Here is a 20,673-nt window from a genome sequence, read left to right as displayed (position 1 = left end):
TTTGCCTGTTCCGCTTTCCCGATTTTATTAGGAACGCGCGGCGAACATAGGCCGGGCCTCTTTCCCTTTTTTTGTGATTTGTGGGAGATCCGCACTACACCGGCGGTAGGAAGGGAAGAAAACAAAAATGAGGCAACTTTTTCTTTATTGTTTTTTGCTTATTCGCACGTAAGAAGGCTGCTTTGCTCTTCATCCTCGGTAATCACGGCTGTCTTTCTCCAGATTCTTACCCCATCCAACGTTGTGCCTGCAGTAGTGTGTGAACACGCAAGATAGATTATAATCTGGAGTAAATGAGTCGTTGAAGAAGAGATTTTGTTTCTTACTCGTCCGAGAAGCAAATCATAAATCGTATAAGAATCAATCCCTTTCTTCCCTCCCCATCTTTACCCCACAACCCCATCATTATACCCCTCACTCTATCAACATGCTCTCCCTAAAGAGTACGACCGATAATGATCCAATGACACTTCCCGTTTGGAGAAAAGTGGCAATGGTCATCGTCATTTCATTGGCCGCTTTCCAGGGTAACTTTGCTGCAGGTGCACATTTGATCGCCTTCAAACCAATGTCAGAATATTTTCAAGTTTCGGTTACTGCGATTGCAAATACGATTGGAATTGGTATTTTAGGTGTTGGTGTTGGTTCTTTGCTTTGGTCACCACTTGCAAGTCCTACAGGATTAGGAAGAAGGAATACAACTTTACTTGCTTGGGGATTTTATGTCGCTTTAACATTTTGGATGGCATTTGCCAAAACTTTCAGCTCTTTTGCCGCTTCAAGATTCTTGGCACTATTTTGTGCATCCGTCGCACAAAGTGTTCCAGCACAACAAATCGGTGAAACGTTTGATCGAAAATACAAAGGAACAGCAGTTAGTGCTTGGGCTTTGTTGATGACTTTAGGTCCAATCAGTACACCTTTAGTAGGATCAGGCCTTTTACTCATCAATCCAGGTCCACAAGCTTTTAGGAATATTTATTATTTCGTAATCGCAACTGCTGCTTTCGTTTGGATTTTGATGTTCTTTTTCGTTCCTGAAACAGCATACATTCAACCTAATGCAGTCGAAATTAATCACAACAAAGCCCAAATCGAATCCGATCAAAAACTCGATAACGAAAGCAAAGAAGTAAACCGAATCGAATCAGCATCTTCACATACAAACGAAGAAGATGAAATTGCATCACGCGCACGTCTGTCGTTGGCACCATGGTACGTCTTGCTCCCGCTACCACTCTTGCGATTCTTTGACGGTCGTGTATTCTTGTGTGGTTTGATGTTTGCAATCACTTTTGGTTGGACAGTAGGCATGACGATTATCAATCCTCAAGTGTTTTCACAAGCACCTTGGAAGTTTGGCAATGTTGCTATTGGTGGTTTGTACATGTCTGCATTTGTAGGTGCGATTATTGGGAAATTGTTGGGAGGTTATATTGTCGATTCAGGATTGATTATGTGGCGTAAGAATCGTACAGCTTATGCCGAACAACGTTTATGGGCACTTTTGATCTTTTTACCTTTTGGTATCGTCGGTTTATTATGTTACGGTTTCGGAATCGGTCAAAAGATGCAATGGCCAGTTTCAATCATTCCAGGTCAAGCAGCTTCTTATTTATACTTTAATATCGTTTCTTCAGTCATTCAAACTTATTTGGTAGAAGTTGAACCTGCTTCTGCTACCCCGGTGATCACATTTATGAACCTTGTCAAATGTGTTTTCTCGTTTGGCGTTCCATTCTTTGTGCCTGCTTGGGCATTAGAATCAAATCCTTCAACAGGATTTCAAACTTCTTTCATCATTCAAATGGTCGTCAATGTGGTCTTATGCTTCATCACTGTTTCTCTTGCTATCTTTCTTCGAAATGGTCTATACAAATGGCAAAAAGGCACAGCCGACACGAAAACAACTGCTCTTGCTCTTCAAGCTCCTTTCTTGCCAAGGCTTAACAAACAGTTTGGTGGTGTATGAAAAAACATGTATATTACTAGTACAGTGCAATTAATTCATAAAGCGATCAAGATAGGTACGATAAGTGCCTGGGCGAGAGGAAATATTAGCAGGTCTTGTGTCAGGAATGGGTTCTATGTTGTTAAAAGTGGGTATATCGGAAGTAGTGTTCGGTACTAGCTGTAGCGACTGAAGGTTGGAAGGCATCTCAAATGCAAACAAAGCCTCTAGCCATTCGGATTGATCCAAGCCACCAAAATCGAGAGGTTGATACTGTTGATCATGATGGGATGGTGGATGGGTGCTCCTTTCATCGCTGAGCAATTGACTGATTGGAACGTAGTCGCGATTGTTGTACGGCATCTCACCATTGCTCGAATCTTCTCGGACAGGCGCACTGCCTTTGTTGGGAAATGCGGGTGAATCAACTTGCCCATTCCTCTTCATTCGCCTTCTCTCCATCAATCTTCTCCATTCATCAGCAATTCCTTCAGCGTCAATATCTTCGATATTTGGATCTTGAACAGCTCTGCAAAGGTCCGCTTGAACATCACATCGTTGCAAAACTTCAATAGCCGCACAGTGACAAATATCGCGTGCCAATTGCAATGCCAGATTCATCTGACTTTCACGAGCGATGTGACATAACAAATTCCTTCCTTGAAGAGCTAGTTTGAGAATCTCTTGTGCTTGCCATGGAACGATGGATTGATCCAATGCCGAGTACATCAATTCCATAATCGGTTCTGAGATATAAAACAAGAAGAAACTCCAACATAAAGCAGAATGATGAAAATCTTGCGGTAACACCAGTGCGTATTGCAATAAAGTGGCTGCCGTTTCTACCCTTCTGCGATTAAGCCAAGTAGGATCATCCGCGATTCGAGGAATAGCCATGCCCAAGCAAACTGCAGCATCTCGTCGTAATTTGGCCAATGTTATACAAAGGACGTTATTCTGCCACTGCGATGAACTTGCTCGCAAAGGTCCTTTGAATGATTTTGCTACACCGAACTCGACTTCATATCGATTCTGTAATTGCAAAAGCTGTTTGTCCAACGTACCTGCCGCTGTAAAGCATCGCAAAGCTTCCATAACTTCTTCTGATGCAGCCGCGTTGGGATCTAGAGATGTGAGTGGGATGTGCAAAACAGCATCAGTCGTTTTCCCACCAATTGCGGCTGCTTGAAGCATTGCAGATGAAAAGCTTGAAAACGGAGCGATCAAACGTGCTTCGACTTTACACGTTTGTACTTCTTCTATTGTTGCCAACAAAGGTTTAGACTTTAGCCTTGCAGGATTGTTGATCGGTTGAGAGGGCTGCTCATCCAACATACTCGAAACATCAATCTCACGACAAAGATCTTGAATGTGCATCATCTGTCCAACTTCGTCACACATCCATATATCGCATTGATTGGCCTGTAGGCAATAAGAGCTTGCATTGTCGATCATGATATAGAATCTATCATACTGGAAATAAGACCAGAATAGCCTTCTTGCCGATTGTCGTTGTAAAGGTGTTTTAAATAGATTTGATCGATTCCTAGGCGAATTACTGTCAAGCAAATGAATATGTGCAAGTTGCAAGCACGAAATATCCCTTGCGATTCGATTGCGAACGTGAGTCTTTCTTCCGCAATTTTTGAGGTAAGCCATGACATGCATAGATGCGTGAAGGTATTCTAATACGAAAACGTCTTTTGTCGGATCATAGGTGTCCAAATAATCATCTGTAAATCGAATCGCAAAATCAAATGCTCTGGGTGCCAAGTGTGCACTTGATGGGGCCAGGACTCTTGCATCTCGGAATGCTCTGTCTAGTTCCCTTGGTCGAAGTTGACCGGTCAGAGCCAGAAGGACGGCTAAAAGTGGTCTGAATACGGATCGCGGTGAAAGATCCAATGCGTTTGCCTTCCAGTTGAGATGCAAGGCTGTATTATTTACAGCATCATACATATAATCTAATTCTTGAAACCAAAAAGTGAGAAGGACATCAACGAATCGTTTATCGGTAAGTTGTTCGGGAAAGCGTAAAGATTGTTGAAATGGGTGTGGACTTTCGGATGTATGTAATGGGGAAGAAGAAGGAGATGCATGGGCTGACAACGGGCTTGTGTCTGCTTGACCATTCTGTACCAGATGTGCAGTTGCTTGTTTGTAAGAACATTGTTTATTATTCTCACCACATTGTTTGCATGGTTTACCACGATCACACTTTCGTTTCAATTGTCTGCATGGATCGCAAGATAGTGGCTTTCTTTTCTTTCTTTCTGCTGCTGAAAGATGTGGAGTGTCGATTTGTGTACTCTTTCGTTTTGATGAAGTAGATGAAGATGGTGAAGCTTCTTGCATTTTGGCTTATTGCCAAAGCATTTTTTTGTCTGATGATGAAAGATAACGATAAAAGTAATTCGAATGAATTTCACTTTTGGCACGGCGCGTAATATTATCTCTGCATGGCGCATTAAATTGACAGCCCGGGCAAGAAAGAAGCCTCAACGAGTGTTCTGTGTGCAGTGCATCAAGTGTAATACACAGAGAATTGAGTGAAGCACACCCACACGCAACGAACTGCACGTGAGACAATCGGAAATGCTCTCATCAGGTACGCGCCAGTCAAATTTCCGAAAGCGGCCCATAGACGCGGGGAAAGCGGCACTTGATCGGTCAAGATTATTTCCGATCGCCGGCATGTAAGGCTGTTGTGGGGTATGGTCTGACACCATACCAACAGGTACTCCTTCAGCCGCTTCTTTTCCGATCGTCGCTTAATCACCTTGTTTATCCGATCAAGTGATGTATTGCAATATATCTCCTTTTAAACCCTTTTGCGGGGTATTCATGTTTAATTTTGTTCCTGTAGATTGTCTATCTATAAATATCCTCAATGCCTTCCCCCACCTCTCCCATATCTCTCCTCTTCACCACATCCAAAAATCCACTTTCAAAATGAAAAGTGAATATTCTGGCAGAAAATGGATGGGACTTAGTGGAGTTCGCCTTTCTTTTATGATCGGTGCTGTTGCAAGTGCTGGTTTCTTATTATTAGGTTATGATCAAGGTGTAATGAGTGGTTTGCTCACTTTACCAAGTTTCACAGAAACATTTCCTCAAATTGATACAACGAGAAATAAAGCAGGTACATCAAGTGAATCAACTTTACAAGGATTAACAATCGGTCTTTATGAAATTGGTTGTTTGATAGGTGCTTTATCTTGTTTATGGCTTGGTGACCTTTGGGGTAGAAGAGCCGTTATTTGGGTTGGTACAATTTGGATGGTCATCGGTGCAATCATTCAAGCTTCTTCTTTTGGACTTCCTCAATTGATCGTTGGTAGAATTATTGGTGGTATAGGAAATGGAATGCATACTGCCACGATTCCTATGTGGCAGTCTGAATGTTCACCTCCTCACAAAAGAGGAAAACTCGTCATGATCGAAGGTTTATTGATCACGGGTGGAATTTGCATGGCATATTGGATCGACTTTGCATTTTATTGGCTCGATCCAAGTTCTACCCATACCGCACCAAATTCATACAATCCACAAGATTATCCACATAGATCAGCTGCTTGGCGTATTCCAATCGCTTGGCAAATTTTTCTCTGTTTACCGACATTCTTGACAATTTTGATGCCAGAATCACCACGTTGGTTGGTTCTCAAAGGACGAACAGACGAAGCAAGAGAAGTGATAGGCTGCTTAGACGAAACTTCAGTCGATGATCCGGAAACGATTGCAAAAGTTAAAGAAATCCAAGAATCTCTAGCTGTGGCCCAAAGCAAAGGATTATCAGATGTGTTCAAAAATGGAAAAGAGAAGAATCTTCATCGAGCTCTTTTAGGTATTGTAAGCCAGGCCGCCCAACAATTAAGCGGTATCAACCTTATTACGTACTATGCAGCAACACTATTCGAGACCAATCTGGGCTTATCGGCGCTTTTGTCCAGAATCTTGGCAGCATGCAACGGTACAGAATACTTTATCGCTTCTATTGTTGCTGTGTACACAATTGAAACATTCGGTAGACGCAAATTAATGTTGTTTGGCGCAGCAGGAATGTGTATCACAATGGCCATTTTGGGTGGACTCACGGCGCCTAGCTCTCTCAAAAAGACGGCAAGCGGAGAAGCATCCAACAAAGCGCCAGCATATGCAGCAGCTGTGTTTTTGTTTGTCTTCAATACATTCTTTGCAATCGGTTGGTTAGGAATGACTTGGTTGTATCCTGCTGAAATTTGTCCATTGTCGATTCGTGCGGCCGCAAATGGACTTTCGACAGCATCCAATTGGATCTTCAACTTCCTTGTCGTTTTGGTCACGCCCATTTCTTTCTACCAAATCGATTACGGAACATACCTCGTATTTATGTCCCTCAATGCAATCATCTTTTTCGTCACGTTCTTCTGTTTCCCCGAGACAGCAGGCAGATCATTAGAAGAAATGTCGGGAATATTCGAAAAAGCGAGTACCAGAAACCCGTATGACGTTGTCCGAATCGAACAAAGAACACCAAGACGATACGACAAACAAGGTCAACTACTCGTCAGCGATGAAGAGCTAGGACAAGGCATATTTGGAGATGAAGTTGTACAAACGAAAGAGAAATCTGCTGACAAGGACTCGCAACCGGATGCTCTCCGTGTGGAGACGCACGATGCTGATTCGCCCAGTACAAGATCTGGTTGATTGTTGCTTTGCTTCAAAAGTTGCTGTAAGAGTACATTTCGAGATCAGATGTTTCATTATCATTATGATAGGTCACTAATTAGAATGAATGCTCAGGGCACCACCTTTTATTTTGTCTCTGCATACGCGTATTTACTAGTTAATCTTAGCACACCACCCTCACCATCATAAAAAAGAAAGAGTGAATATCATTTCAAGAACAAACAGATACCATTAAGATGGCGACAAAATAAAAAAGGATCAAGAACTAGGCCTTGAAACCAGTGTTACCATCACCATTGCCTTCATCACCCGAATTAAAGCTTCCTACGGCGCCATTTTGGTTAAGAAGAGAGTTGCCCGATCCAAAGCTGAAGCTTGGTGCACTTCTCTTGGATCCTTTGAAACCTGTGTCACCATTACCGTTGTTTTGGTCCCATTGGTTGAAACTGCCTACGGCGCCGTTCTGGTTAAGAAGAGAGTTGCCCGATCCAAAGCTGAAGTCTGGTGCACTTCTTTTGGAACTTTTGTAGCCAGTATTACCATTCCCGTTGTTTTGGTCATTTTGGTTGAACGATCCGAAGGCTAGGTTACCATTCAAGATGGAATTTTTGCTTCCATAGTCTCCTGGAGCAAGACGTTTAGCAACAAAACCGGAATCTTGGTCACCATTCCAGCTGTCATGATCATTAAAGCTGCCAAAGCCGAAATTTTGGTTTCCGATGCTATTGCCCGACCCGAATTGAACGCCATCACGACGACGGAAGCCGGTGTCACCGTTTCCATTGTTTGAATCATGAGAATTGAACGAGCCAAAGCCGAAATTTTGGTTTCCGATGCTATTGCCCGACCCGAATTGAACGCCATCACGACGACGGAAGCCGGTGTCACCGTTTCCATTGTTTGAATCATGAGAATTGAACGATCCGAAGGCGAAATTTCCATTTCCTGCACTGTTGCCTGAGAGGAAATCGATGCCATCACGGGACTTTAGACCTGTGTTTGAATTTCCATTATTTTTATTATTTTTGTTATATGAGCCTGAAGCAAGGTTACCATCAGCGATTTCGTTGCCCGATCCGAAGCTAATGGATCCCATTGAGATCAATGAAGAGCCATCTGCTTGTTCAGAGACATCCTTAGAGTCAACAGCATTGCACAACATTGTGGTAGGAGCAGCTTGAGATGTCAAACCGTTAGCGGCGATAGCGACCAAGGCAGCAGCCAAGAAAGCGTTGAAATGAACCATCTTTAGTGAGTGTTTGAGTGGGGTAGGATATAGAAGTAGTAAGGAAAAGGAGAGAAGGAGTGGATGGGGAAAGTAGTGAGGAAAATATCAGAAATATGGGCTTTATATAGCCGTTAGAACGGATGGAATTAGTGATAGACTTTCTTAATGAGCGAAGGGTTTATTTTCACGGAGTATTCCACAGGAAAGCCCCACAAATTGCAGAGGTATTGTTCTCACCCCATCATTTAACTTCACCAGAACACTAACATGAATCAGGTCAAACATTAGCGTTAAACTGATGACTGAAAGGGTAAAGATCGACAAAATGATTTCGTTTCTTTAAGTTCCTTAGCCAGACGAGAACATTTGAAATTGCATCTCAGACAGATGGTATGCTGATTTTATTGGTGATTCACTATTTTCCCAAGATCTTGTTCCATCGGAACATTCACTTGATTAGTGCAGAACGATTTGATGGGATAGTTGCAGCTAAAGTGACGGATAGATGATTATTTTCTTATAATTAGACTTATTCGTCATCTTGCCAAAGTGGAATTCGGTCATATAGCAGCGACTGATGCATCTATCCGTCCATTAATTCTCATGATCATCAGTTCCCGACGCTTGTTTACTTAAACGCAATCCCATGAAACCATGATCGAGATGCAAAATAGCCCGCGCTAGATGGTTCTTTCTTTCACAATCCCTTTTAGCTAAAGAAGGTGAAGCATGTCATCTGTGTACTATTTTTGTTTGTTTATGCACTGCAGCCCGTGCTTTATTGGCGGTTGAGGCATATGATCGGCACACCACGATCAGATTCAACCTTCTTAGCGTGATTAAATTTAGAAGCTATATTTTATAATCCTGCCTTCCTTTTGGATAAAAATCGGAAGATTATGTTCAAACGGCGAAAAACTTGCATACGATCATGAAAGGGACTTGTACATTGCCCCGCTTATGTTTATGCATAGAAGACACTGATTTGTTTACAAACATGCATCATGTTATATTCTTCGTGAGAGAGAATTCTTCTACCCCACAAATTCGGCACTATATTACACTTTACGCTAAAAGAACTTTAAAGAAAGGGGACCCCAATGTACATTTTATGAAATTCGATTGAAAAAGTACGTTGGAATAATCTTATGATTTCTATGCATTAATTCATCATCATGTCAGCGTATTGAAAAATATATGCAAACGTGCCGCAATCATAAATAGAAATTGCTTGATTTGTTTCAGTACATGTGGAATCTTTTGCAAATCTCTGGGTTCTGGTGCAGCTGTCGTATGTAGGAAACAAAGGGGCTGTCATGTTCGGCAACGTGCACGTTCTATATAAAAAAAAACAGTCGTGCACGGGTGTGTGCAATTCAGTACAGCTTTTAGTCACTACTACAAGTGACATGAACTGATGACTTTTGATGATGAACCTAAAAATCCGAAAGTCTAGCCTTTCAAGCAGAGATTTATTCCGAGACCCGTAAATGCATGCGGGGTAAACGACTTTTAAGATTCTCTCTTCATTCACACTGCATAGAATTCTTGCTGTCGTCATATCTGATCCAATTCATCAAAAGCTTAAAGTTCTCTCGGTGTGCATGCTAATATACCACAGTTCCGCCATCATTTGCATCCGCCTCTTCAGAAAATAATATAAGCAAAAGGTAAGCTTGCTTAGAATACAACTCTTAAGCATTTCATTTAAGCTGAGATGTGTTTGCTAAAAGATAGTAAAGATCATCCGCAATGCACTAATCATCTATAAATTTTATCCTTATATAATTACCTATTGAATCACTCCACTTATTCGTATCACGACTTGATCATTAATTTGCGCACATTCAGCCGGATAAGCTGGAAGCAACTGATAAGAAACACTTACGGGGTGCATCAAATTTATAACGTTCAATAGCCTATCAAAAATGATACATATCTTTGCACAATGCTTCATCTGAACTTCATACCAGCTCTAATTCTGTCCAATAGAAACTGGCCTGTTCAGGGTTGCAAATTTAACTCAATCGTTAAGAGACTTTGAGCTTAGTACTTTTACCGCTTTGATATCTTTGAGTGACTTATCGTCATATACACAAGATATACCAAGGGTGCTGCTATATGGAGTAGAAGTTCGCGGGTGAGAGTCCAGTGAGATAAGGTGACAGTGTAAGGGCATCTTTCACAAGTAGCTATCTGTATTGTTCCTTTAAATTTGAGATGGCAGTGATCTATTAGCGGCATTCCTTCGCCTTTCCATATCTTGGTCAAACGCCGATTAGCTCGAAATAGAATCTGTATTAGCAAAAAGTACTCGTTGTCTTTTGAATGGCATCTGGCTGTACCTGAGAGATTAACGCGGAAGCCTAAAAAGGAATTCTAGGGTCGATTGACGAGATTCAGTTGTTAGGCCAAGATAAGCTCAAATTTAACTTTAATTCGAAGCAAACGTTGCGCTTCTTTTTCTTTTGTTAAGCGCGACTGACGCGCTTATGAAGATGCAAGATGATGCAGTTGAGTATCAATTGTAATGAATGAATGGATGCCCTTGCTTCTATTTCTTATCTTGACAGCTCATCGTGGGCAATAAAGAAGTGCACTTTACCATCAATCGGGATTTTATTAGTATAATTCAGCCGCGGTTCATCTTTTAATGAGCTTTGTTTTAATCAAATCACGGCGCCGTGATACTAAAATAGGGCCATACGAGAGGGGAATGAGCGGAGGCCAAGTGTAAGTGCAAGTGGCAAGAGCGCAGCAATTACCCCTGATACATTCATTCACCCACATACAATGATCAATTTCTGCTGAGAATGAATCGGTCATGAAAGACTTGTTCGGCATGTGTGACTACATACGCCACAAGCGCGGCCTCTGTTCCTGTGACTTGCAACGTTTTTATGATGATCAGATCACCGTTCAAAGGCGCACAAAAAGACAAAGTTGGCGCGCGCGCACTCTCATCTTTACACAATCTGATATTCTCATGCTTTTGCGGCCGATTCAATTCATCAATTGCGGGGCATCAATTGAAAAGGGCCGGATAAACCTTTCCTGTGCAAAAAATATATAATTTTGACATCAAACTCGTAAATACACTTTACACACCACCATCCTTTGGTTTTTGTTGTTTTTGTCGTTGAGAAAGAAAGACAACTTTTATTGTATCCAACAATGTCTTCTTCATCTACTCTTTTCGAAGATAGTTTTGAATCTCGTCAAAATGATTTGACTTTTGACCCTGCTATTCATTTGGCCTATCAAGCACCAAAAGAACGTTTGACGATGGACCAATTGAACCTTAGTCAAAACAAAGCACCTGTAAGTGGCAAAAGAACAAAAGATGTTTTACAGAATATACTCACTCTTTCTATCTTTTAGTCCCGTGTCGGTGTCACTTCTCCATTCCCCTTGGCTTCTCTTGAAGGAGTGAAAGCATTACGAGCAGATATTTTACAAAAACGTGTTTTGGATAATCATATGATGCAATCTGGAATTGCAGGTCCACATGCTCAACTACGTGGAATGGCTCCTGAAGCTGCTCAATTTGTTCAACAATTCTGGACTCATCCAGCAACTCTGGCAGCTGTCAGTGAAGCAGCTGGTGAAGATTTGGTGCCTGTTTTTGATTTAGAGGTGAGCAGATTCGTAATGAGAGATATGCTCTTGTGATCATGCTAACAATCCACTTGCACCACAGCTGGGACATACAAACATTCAAATTCCAGATGGTTCCGATCGTCGTACCTATCTTGATAGCTTACCCGTCGATCCATTTGCAAAAGACAAAAACAAGAAACTTGCTGCTCCCGCGAAAGATGAGAAAGAGCCAAAAGTTGTAGTTGGATACCATCGTGATGCCTAGTGAGTCAAAATACCGATGCGAGCATTCTAGCATAAGCTGACATATTTACTTCCTATTCAGCCCATGGGTTTGCGTGTTGATGCTATCAGATGTAAGTATAATGATTGCGCCAATCCTCAACGGAATGCTGACGATTTTGCCTCTACTCAGGTATCTGATATGATTGGTGGTGAAACAGAAATTCGTCGTGGAGATGGTACAACGATCAAAGCAATGGGTCCAGGTATTGGTAATGTGAGTATAACTTTAGCACACATCCTCCTCAGCCGCTGACCACGTGTTCCACTTCCAACCCCAGTGCGTCATGATGCAAGGCGGTTATATCGAACACTGTGCTTTGCCTGCTCGTGGAGCATCAGAACGCATCACGATGGTGACTTCTTTCCGACCACGCAACAAAGTATACCGTGACTTGACGGACTTACGTAACATTCGTGATTGCAGTAACCTTTACGAACTTCATGATCAATTCTTGCGTAGTCGTTTGGACATCGTTCAAGAAACATTGAACGCTTATCGTCACAACCTTGCCCATCGTCGTCATGATGTTGAAGTTGCTTATGGTAAGCGTGGTGGAATCAAACGTGAGATTGTGGACAAGCGAGAAATTCAAGGCTTAATTGATTTCTTTGTAAGTTGAGAAAAGGAGAACCTGTTTGTTTAATCATTTACTGACATCTCTTATTGCAGACTAACACTTTGACTAATGCAATGGAGCAAATGCGTGAGTAGAGAAGCCAGCAAGCCTTCAATGAACTGTCTCTGACCATCTCTTGCCCACCACAGCCGATCTCAAGAATGCACACGAAGAGCGTGCGAGCAAATTGTGATGAGACAATGCTCACGGTCAACAACTTTTCTTTATTAACGACAAACCTTTCAAGTTTTTTACGATGATCACTTTTGCTTTTTTTCTTTATTTTTACGATTTGTTTCTCTGGTTCTAACTTTGATTGCATGACAAGCAGCATTCAAAAGTCTTTTTTCTTTTTCCGATTTTCTTTTGTACCATTTTCACTTTTTTTCGACGTGTTCATGACTCTTTTTAATACAACTTTCTCTTTTTCTCTCGCAGATAAGTTGGTTGATCAGTAGAGGACAAATAGTATAAGCCATCATTGAGACCACTTTCTCACATTAGTCACACCGTGATGCTTTCATACGATTGAAATGATGATTCTACTCTCCTCTTTGCGCCGGTGCCACGCAGTTAATTTACCCCCCACCTTTATACTCCCGCCCCGCGCATTTACCGCGCAATCTCAAGCCTCTCCCCCTCTTTCGGACTTTTCGACCGATATCAAGGCTTTCATGCTAGATGCCGAGAGAAAAACAGCAAATTGTGTTCCCGCTATTCCAACGCGTTGAGAGTAAAACAGAGCAAAGCATCCCATGCGGATAAAAATGGTTTGCATGCATGCATAATCACTCTTTAGCTTATGTATCGTACGAAATGACTCGGTTGTATTTCGAATAAAATGTCAGCACAAAAGAGTGAGTGGGGGGGAACATGCCACTGATAATAACATACAATAATTTTTTGGCTGCAGGATTCATGCATTTCCAAATCAGACTCACTTCTCTTCGGTTGCTCGGCCGTCATTTGGAAATTGATTTGTACCCTTTTTTTAAACATTCTTAGCTGAGCATCTTTGAACATGATCCCATCATCTTCCCCTTTGTACAAGTGATCATGACGAAAGATGATGTATCACCCACTCCCAAAGAGGTCAAGCCAAAAGGCCAAGGAAATGGTCATTGGCTTAAACAAGAAACAGTGGTCATCCCAAAGAATAACTTGTTTGTTGTTTTTAGCGGATTAATGTTGACTGTCTTCTTGGCTGCAATGGATCAAACAATCGTTTCAACTGCTCTACCTACTATTTCTGCAAAATTAGATGGAGGCTCAAGTGGTTATAGCTGGGTCGGTAGTGCTTATTTGCTTTGCTCAACAGCTGTGATCCCTTTATATGGAAGAATATCCGATCTGGCAGGCCGTAAACCAGTCCTTTGGGTTGCAATCGTTTTGTTCTTATTCGGTTCAGCAATGTGTGGCGCTGCACAAAGTATGACTTGGTTATGTATTTGCAGAGGTGTCCAAGGACTAGGTGGCGGTGGAATCATTTCTTTGGCAAATATCTTAGTCGGTGATTTGGTTTCACTCGAACGTAGAGGAACGTTTGGTGGTTTATACGGTTTCGTTTGGGGTTTCGCAAGTGTTATTGGACCTCTGATCGGTGGGGTTTTAGCCGATCGTGCTTCATGGAGATGGTGTTTCTTTATCAATTTACCAATCGGAGGTATTGCCTTTGTTGTTTTGGCACTTACCCTAAACCTTAACCCTCGACCAAAAAAATCGGTAAAAGAGATGTGGCACAAGTTTGATCGGTTAGGATATTTGATCTTATTGAGTGCTATCATCATCTTTTTACTAGGATTCACATTTTCAGAAACAGATGGATTCAACACACCAAAAGCGATCGCATGTATCGTGGTTGGAGCGTTTATGTTTGTTGTATTTATCGCTTGGGAATTCTTTTCTGAACGCAAATTTCCTCACGTTTTACCACTCATTCCATCAAGAATCTTTCGCATTCGTACAACCGCTCTCATGTTGGTTGGAGTTGCTTGTCATTCTGTGACATTCTTTTCAGGTGCTTATTATTTGCCCTTATACTATCAAGCGTGAGTTCATCAACAGCATGTTCAATTCTTATCCAACTTGCTAACCCTTCTCTCCCTTACTCAGTGTCACAGGATCATCTTCAACTTTAAGTGCCGTTCAAATGCTACCATACTCACTCATCTCAGCCGCAACTTCAATGGCATCAGGAGCGTATGTCTCTCGTGTTCGAGCATATAGGCCAACGATTTGGGTTGCATTTGCGGTTTACACCTTAGGAATGGGATTGATGACAATGTTGGATGCAGATTCATCAAAAGCAGAACAAGAAGTCTACCCTTTGATTGCAGGTCTGGGTTTAGGATGTTTGTTCCAAACTCCACTCATCGTCTTAACTGCCGCAATGCCACCGAAAGAGATGGCTTCTTCCACAGCTGCGATGGCTCTGGTAAGAACTGCCAGTGGTACCGTAGGAATCACAATTGCGGGTAGTGTCTTCAATGCAGGCGTTCGAAGCAAGACGGCGGGAATAATGGGCTATGACAGAGCGGGTATGTCTGCTGATACGAAAGATTTACGGGGTTTGGTTCATTTGCAACCACCACAATTATCCTACGAAGTCGTCCATGCATACGGACAGGCTTTGCAGTTGATATGGATCGTAATGGCTCCAATCGTTGGCTTTGGATTCTTGTGTTCGCTAGGATTAAAAGGATACAGTCTATCTCGTAAGATCGTTCAAAAGGAAGAAAAGGAGACAGAGGTCATTCCCGCTACTGCTACTCCCGCCACTGCTGCTCCAGGTTCAGCAATCGATTTAGCCAAATCAGACAGTGGTGCAAGTGGCACAACTCCAACCGCTTCTTATCACGAGAATGAAACAATACAAGAGACCGATGTAGAGAAGCAGGAAGAAGATGTCACAAAATAAATATATTCATTAATAGAATAAAGTTGTATCATCATCATTGTATTTTAATTTTACAAATGTTTGTGTAATTCACCATTCCATTCGATTATCAGAGATAAATCGAACGTTCCCCTCATTTTCACCTCGCATGATTCGTTTTCCACTGTTGCTTTTAGCCACAATCGAACGCAATTCAGTCAACATTTCTCCCGGTCCACTTGCGACTATGCTGGAAGCACCAGTGCATGTTGCCAAGAAGGAGCGTACTGCTTCCTGCAAATCTGGTCGTTTGGAAGATTGTCCACCTTCTTTGGTCGGTGTTCCATCTCTCGTTGAACGGATTATGACCTCAATTCCACCATGTTGTCTGATCACGTCCAACTCTGGTTGAATCCATTCTTCGTCTGTGGCATTCCTTACAACCCACAACAGCGAGATTTGACGATTTGATGGCAAAGCAAATCTAGCATAATGCAACAATACAGGTAACACAAATGTGATCCCTGTTCCACCTGCAATGCACATAATATTGTCTTGTTCCTGGATACTTTCCAAAATTGAACCACCATATGCACCCGTCAAGATGACATCTGTGGAAGCCTGAGGAAATGCTTTCACCATCTCTGCAATCTTTTTCGTTTCACCGCTCTTGGCACGGAAGAGGTAAGAATGACGTGCCAAGCCTTCTCCAGTCAAAAATGGAAGTGACAATGGCGTGAGAGGATGGGCTTGCCAGATTGACGATTGAGGGAAGGTCAAAAAGAAGTGTTGTCCAATATGCCAAGCACTGGTTTGTTTTTGATCAAAATCTAAACGAACAATGTGACCACTTTTTGCATCTTCAAACAATTGTGAGCTAGCTCTCGAGACTTGGAATCCAGCCATCGTTGTTCCATCTTCTTTGGTGATGAGATTGTAGTGCAAGAGAAATGTTCTGATCAATCTCGCTGCACGATCAACACCCCAAAAGATGAAAGAAGGAATCAAGAAACATTTCAAATGCTCCCAATGACCCCAGCATGCGCCCAAGAAGATAAGCGCGATCAGGTAATGCACTTTGCGAAAGAATTCATACCCAGTCCTCTTGATGATTGATGGCCATGTTAATACCCACATGATCGTCAACAAAATTATTGCAACGCATCCCCAAATCATGTACGGTTGCTTGATCCATTGTTGTGCAGTTGTTGGTTGTGGTTGATACAATTTTGCTTCAATGATCGTCCAGCCGATTGTGTGCAATAAAGACTGGATAAGAATAATGTAACCCAACCAACGATGTAAAAAGTTAAAATGATGATAAGGAACACCAGTAATAACTGATAAAAGATTTTCACGACTTGACAGCAAAATACTAAACGGAAGCATTCCATATGCCAACACGCCCAAACGATCTGACCATGGACCAAGAGTTGTGCGTGTATTGTGCAGGGCTGGATTGGTCTTTACGGGCGTCTTGTACGTCTTCCATGAGAATCCCAAAAAGCTCCATATAAGCAAGTATCCTGCCAAGATGGCTAACAATACGATTTGCAGGCGTGACACTCTTCCAAAAATTGCGTGCGGACCGTCAGGAAGCAGTCTTTTGCGGGTCTCAGCAATGAATGCTGTGTAGAGACGAGATGTCCTTGACTTTTGAAGGGGTTTGTTTATTTCTGCACTCTCTTGACAACCGCATTGATTCGCTTTATCGGTCTTGTTTGTCTCAAAATCTGCGCTGGTGAAAGGACCAATTATTTCCCTGCTTGGCCGAATAGATTTTCTTGCAATTGCCCAGATCAACAAAATTGCACCAATGGTTGCCCAAATGATACCAATATAAAGCATACCCAAGTCATGACCATGGTAAACATTATCCAGATAAGCGCATGAACCTGCGTCATTTGTACAAGGTAAAACCCTACTCACATAACCCCAATGAGGTTCAAGTTGTTTAGCATCAGAGAAGTTCTGGATGTGACGAGGTTGCAACATCTTTTGTAGATGATGGCAAGAAGATCTTTTTGATTGCGAATGAATCCTTATAAAGAAGATGTTCCTGATCTTCAAATCTTTATTTGATCGGCGCCTTTTGAGCTTGGCATTGTTTGTTTAAGCGTGGGCGTGTAATAATCGGGTAATTTGTTTGGGTTATCTTTCGGCGACTTTTCATTGTTGGTCGGAAGCAAGAAGAAGAAAAACGCGCCGAAATGTATGCTGCATAAATAACCGAGAATGAAATATATGACAATCAGATCATTTACGGCACCGTTTATCTTCTTCATCACCATCATCACATCCATCTCTTCTTTCAAAATGAATCATATGATGGACGGTATGAACATGGAAGGGGAAGGATCAAACGCTTGCAAGATTTCAATGCTTTGGAATTGGTATACAATCGATGCATGCTTCTTAGCCGAAGGATGGCACATTCGTAATCGTGGAATGTTTGCTGCTACATGTATTGGTGTGGCATTAATGACGGTTTGTTTGGAAGCTTTGAGAAGGGCTGGTAGAGAGTACGACGTTTTGATTGCTAAACAATGGCAAGCACACGCAAGAACGATCACCAAGAGAATGTCTCTCGATAATAACGCAGTGGAAAGCCCTGGTCTTCCCTCTCTTGCACAAAAAGCTGATCCTGATGAGATCGCATCTTCGTCAGGATCTGCTCATCAAGCACAATCTCTTACTAACTTCAAATCTCAATACCCATCGTCTATCGCATTCCGTGCAACTCCACTTCAACAACTCATTCGTGCAGTTCTCCATGCGGCTACGTTTGGCTTGGCGTACATTTTGATGCTTTTAGTCATGTACTTTAATGGGTACATCATCATATCAATCATCCTTGGGGCGGGTTTGGGCAAGTTTGTATGCGATTGGATGTCAGCTACTATTCCGATTGGCGCAAAGGATGAACAAATCATTCACCACAGCACCACAGACGATCCAGCAGTTTGCTGTTAGGGTCTTTATGTACACTTATAATGTCAATAAAATATCTTCATATTCAACTCTGGTGAATGCACTGAGAGTATCAAAGTATGCGATACAGTCACACAATCGGCCCATTTGAGAAAATTCGTCAGAGCCCATCCTCTATGATTTCAAGGAAAAACTCCACTCTCTGATCTGAATGTGATGCATTCCTTCTTCTCTATATATTACTGTACTACAAATGGTCAAATATCTCACTACTAAATGGCAAATCGGAAGTCCAATCGTCTGTTTCCTTCATCCTTCGTTGTAGCAAGGTATTGAAGTTGTTCTTCTCTTGACATGGCATTCCACTTTTTGTCCCTTTGTTGATTTCTCGTTTTATAATAAAAGTAGACGCCGATATATATCACAAATGTTGCACAACTCAAGATCGCAATTGAAAGATTGCCCTTTCTATACAAAGGTGCATCAGAAGCTTGATAAACATTCGCTCCAATGATTGCAGAGATTTGAACGGTGATGTTGTAGATTGCTGCGCTGATTGTTCGTGTACGTACTGAACCAGCTTGTCGTGAAACGAGAGCGACTTGCAACGCATGTACGTATGGGTAAGCTTGTTGGAGGGATGCAATTGCCCAATAAGTCCATTTGCTTGCGTTGGCAGGTAGACCAAATAAGGTGAACAGGAAAATTGCGTTCCACACAGCAATCGAGCTGGCAACAAAGATTCGATATTTTACCCTTTCGGAAATCATAGTGATTAAGATCAATAACAATAGGCCCAATACAGGAGCTGGAATGCTGAGTGCATTTGTTGCTTCCACCGTGAAGCCAAATTTGCGTAATTGAATGGTTAGATAGTTTGCGATGGGATAACATGGAAGTAAGAAAATGAGACCAATCAAATACATCGGCCAAAGATCGTAGTCGGATAAACTCTTTTTGAATCCTTGCCAGTCAATGCCCTGTCGGTTGTGCATGTCTGCTTTACTTGGATCGTCACGGATTGCACGATTTACGATCAGCTTCTCTTCTTCGACTGAGAACCATCCGTTACGATAAAACCAATTCTTTGTTTGCGTTGGACCTGCCGGCATCTGTATAAATGAGAATACTCCAACGATCAAAGTGATCAAACCTTCGATCAAGAACAAATACCTCCAGCCAGCATGTCCGCTAGCTCCTCGAAGTCGCAGTAACCCAAGAGCCAAGAAAGGAGAAACAATTTTGACCAAATAATTTGAAACCCAAAAGAATGCCAAACGCATCGGAAGTTCAGTACGAGTGTAAAAGTATGAAAGGTATAGAACGATATCCGGGATAAAACCACCTTGCAACATCCCGATCATCCAGCGAAACGCCAAAAAAGATGAACGACCTTTCATGAAAAATTGAGCGCCACTGAAAATACTCCAAAGCGTAATTTGTGCAGGTACCCAACGATCAGGTCCTAATCGTTTACTGATCATTTGTGAAGGTAATTCGGCTAATAAGAAAGCAAGTTTGAAAAGTGTATTACCCAAATTATAATCCGCTTGTGTTAATCTTAAATCTTCCAACATGTTATCACTATTTGCTTGTGCAATATTTTCACGATCAAGATCTAAGCAAAAGAACATGACTACCGCCCAGAGAGCAATACGCCAATCCATCTTTTTTACAAGCTTCTTTTCTTCTCTCCATGTCCAACGGAATTTTGGATCAAATCTATGAATGTTCTCCCATTCCGGATGGGGTTTGTTGAATTTTGCATATTCTTCATCATCGTAGACGGAAGGTTGTGTGGCGATTGCGTCCAGCTCGGCACTTACATCTTCTTGTGTCTTTGCTGGATGGAAAAGTCTATGAAGAAATCCAGATGATTGTGGTGAGGATGAAGTCTTGGATAATTCAGGAACGAGATCAGAGTTTTTGATGCTGCTTCTTTTACTGCTATCGCTTGCCAAACATTCTTTTGGTGTCTCGCTGTCCATCTTGACTTCCTCCTTGTAGTGTTCGGAATCTAGGCGTGGCAAGACCATTTTGTCAACAAAGAAGGGTGGCGATGTAGAATTGAGTAAGACAAGACTTTCTTCTTTTTATACAGCCGTTCAACTTGATCAGGAACGCTTAATCCAACAAGAATCAGTCTCATGTTCCTAAAACCCGGCATGAAATATTATCCAATCGGCAAAGCACACAATCACCATAGCACGTCTTCGGAAATGGGTTATGCATTATTGCCCACCTTGCTCGAATTATTCAGCATTAAAAGAGCAAAGTACGCTAACCGTGACGTGATGAGCACGCCATGCTTCTAGAATGATGAGTGGTGGTGTGCTAAAATGACGCTAACTCGATCAAGTTACGTGCTTAATAAACTTTATCTTCATGGTTGCGTGCTCTTTCAGGTCCTTCTTGGCAAGATAATGCTGATTATGCCAATCCAGAAGAAGGGATCAAAACGGGCAAGTCCGAATCTTCCCCCGCACAAGTAAGGAACATGCGTTTATCTCCG

General features: G+C 42.0%; 9 protein-coding genes across 9 annotated transcripts; 5 read left to right on the top strand and 4 right to left on the bottom strand.

Annotated features, from left to right (window-relative positions):
* The first annotated feature begins 152 nt into the window (after positions 1-152).
* FA14DRAFT_88498 (MFS general substrate transporter) lies at positions 153-2,075 on the top strand. The gene has a single exon (XM_025503043.1). It carries the CDS (start codon positions 428-430, stop codon positions 1,970-1,972), a length of 1,545 nt encoding a protein of 514 aa, XP_025351843.1. The 5' UTR covers positions 153-427; the 3' UTR covers positions 1,973-2,075.
* FA14DRAFT_88449 (uncharacterized protein) lies at positions 1,988-4,369 on the bottom strand. The gene has a single exon (XM_025503042.1). The coding sequence runs from the start codon at positions 4,304-4,306 to the stop codon at positions 2,003-2,005; it is 2,304 nt and encodes a 767-aa protein (XP_025351842.1). The 5' UTR covers positions 4,307-4,369; the 3' UTR covers positions 1,988-2,002.
* Positions 4,370-4,903: 534 nt separating this feature from the next.
* Positions 4,904-6,643, top strand: FA14DRAFT_150855 (putative sugar transporter; the record flags this gene model as incomplete). The annotated part of the gene is made up of 2 exons (XM_025497453.1): positions 4,904-5,465; positions 5,505-6,643. 2 exons carry the CDS (start codon positions 4,904-4,906, stop codon positions 6,641-6,643), a joined length of 1,701 nt encoding a protein of 566 aa, XP_025351841.1.
* A 212-nt stretch (positions 6,644-6,855) lies between these two features.
* FA14DRAFT_162545 (uncharacterized protein) lies at positions 6,856-7,923 on the bottom strand. Its single transcript, XM_025499659.1, has one exon. The coding sequence runs from the start codon at positions 7,869-7,871 to the stop codon at positions 6,891-6,893; it is 981 nt and encodes a 326-aa protein (XP_025351840.1). The 5' UTR covers positions 7,872-7,923; the 3' UTR covers positions 6,856-6,890.
* Positions 7,924-11,027: 3,104 nt separating this feature from the next.
* Positions 11,028-12,548, top strand: FA14DRAFT_158357 (uncharacterized protein; the record flags this gene model as incomplete). Its single annotated transcript, XM_025497949.1, has 8 exons — positions 11,028-11,174; positions 11,235-11,489; positions 11,554-11,717; positions 11,779-11,809; positions 11,869-11,952; positions 12,017-12,349; positions 12,409-12,442; positions 12,505-12,548. The coding sequence occupies 8 exons, from the start codon at positions 11,028-11,030 to the stop codon at positions 12,546-12,548; spliced, it is 1,092 nt and encodes a 363-aa protein (XP_025351839.1).
* A 697-nt stretch (positions 12,549-13,245) lies between these two features.
* FA14DRAFT_162542 (MFS amino acid permease) lies at positions 13,246-15,388 on the top strand. The gene is made up of 2 exons (XM_025499658.1): positions 13,246-14,403; positions 14,468-15,388. Exons 1-2 carry the CDS (start codon positions 13,412-13,414, stop codon positions 15,270-15,272), a joined length of 1,797 nt encoding a protein of 598 aa, XP_025351838.1. The 5' UTR covers positions 13,246-13,411; the 3' UTR covers positions 15,273-15,388.
* Positions 15,342-17,225, bottom strand: FA14DRAFT_150851 (uncharacterized protein; the record flags this gene model as incomplete). The annotated part of the gene is made up of 2 exons (XM_025497452.1): positions 15,342-16,906; positions 16,982-17,225. The coding sequence occupies 2 exons, from the start codon at positions 17,223-17,225 to the stop codon at positions 15,342-15,344; spliced, it is 1,809 nt and encodes a 602-aa protein (XP_025351837.1).
* Positions 17,226-17,558: 333 nt separating this feature from the next.
* Positions 17,559-18,236, top strand: FA14DRAFT_139252 (ctr copper transporter; the record flags this gene model as incomplete). Its single annotated transcript, XM_025497076.1, has 2 exons — positions 17,559-17,844; positions 17,914-18,236. 2 exons carry the CDS (start codon positions 17,559-17,561, stop codon positions 18,201-18,203), a joined length of 576 nt encoding a protein of 191 aa, XP_025351836.1. The 3' UTR covers positions 18,204-18,236.
* A 197-nt stretch (positions 18,237-18,433) lies between these two features.
* FA14DRAFT_186141 (MFS general substrate transporter) lies at positions 18,434-20,197 on the bottom strand (the record flags this gene model as incomplete). The annotated part of the gene is made up of 2 exons (XM_025501503.1): positions 18,434-20,004; positions 20,107-20,197. 2 exons carry the CDS (start codon positions 20,195-20,197, stop codon positions 18,434-18,436), a joined length of 1,662 nt encoding a protein of 553 aa, XP_025351835.1.
* Between the last annotated feature and the right edge of the window lie 476 nt (positions 20,198-20,673).

This window comes from Meira miltonrushii (assembly GCF_003144205.1).
Source record: "Meira miltonrushii strain MCA 3882 unplaced genomic scaffold FA14scaffold_6, whole genome shotgun sequence".
In the NCBI taxonomy this organism is placed as follows: domain Eukaryota; kingdom Fungi; phylum Basidiomycota; class Exobasidiomycetes; order Exobasidiales; family Brachybasidiaceae; genus Meira; species Meira miltonrushii.
The sequence above is the reverse complement of the archived record's forward strand: the minus strand, read 5'-3'. Positions and strand labels throughout refer to the sequence as shown.

What these genes read in the sequence shown, in the direction of transcription:
- FA14DRAFT_88498 (XM_025503043.1), top strand. Translation starts at nt 428, where the DNA reads ATGCTCTCCCTAAAGAGTACGACCGATAATGATCCAATGACACTTCCC.
- FA14DRAFT_88449 (XM_025503042.1), bottom strand. Translation starts at nt 4,306, where the DNA reads ATGCAAGAAGCTTCACCATCTTCATCTACTTCATCAAAACGAAAGAGT.
- FA14DRAFT_162545 (XM_025499659.1), bottom strand. Translation starts at nt 7,871, where the DNA reads ATGGTTCATTTCAACGCTTTCTTGGCTGCTGCCTTGGTCGCTATCGCC.
- FA14DRAFT_162542 (XM_025499658.1), top strand. Translation starts at nt 13,412, where the DNA reads ATGACGAAAGATGATGTATCACCCACTCCCAAAGAGGTCAAGCCAAAA. An exon ending in TTGCCCTTATACTATCAAGC is followed by an intron (nt 14,404 to 14,467) that starts GTGAGTTCATCA and finishes TCCCTTACTCAG; the next exon opens with TGTCACAGGATCATCTTCAA.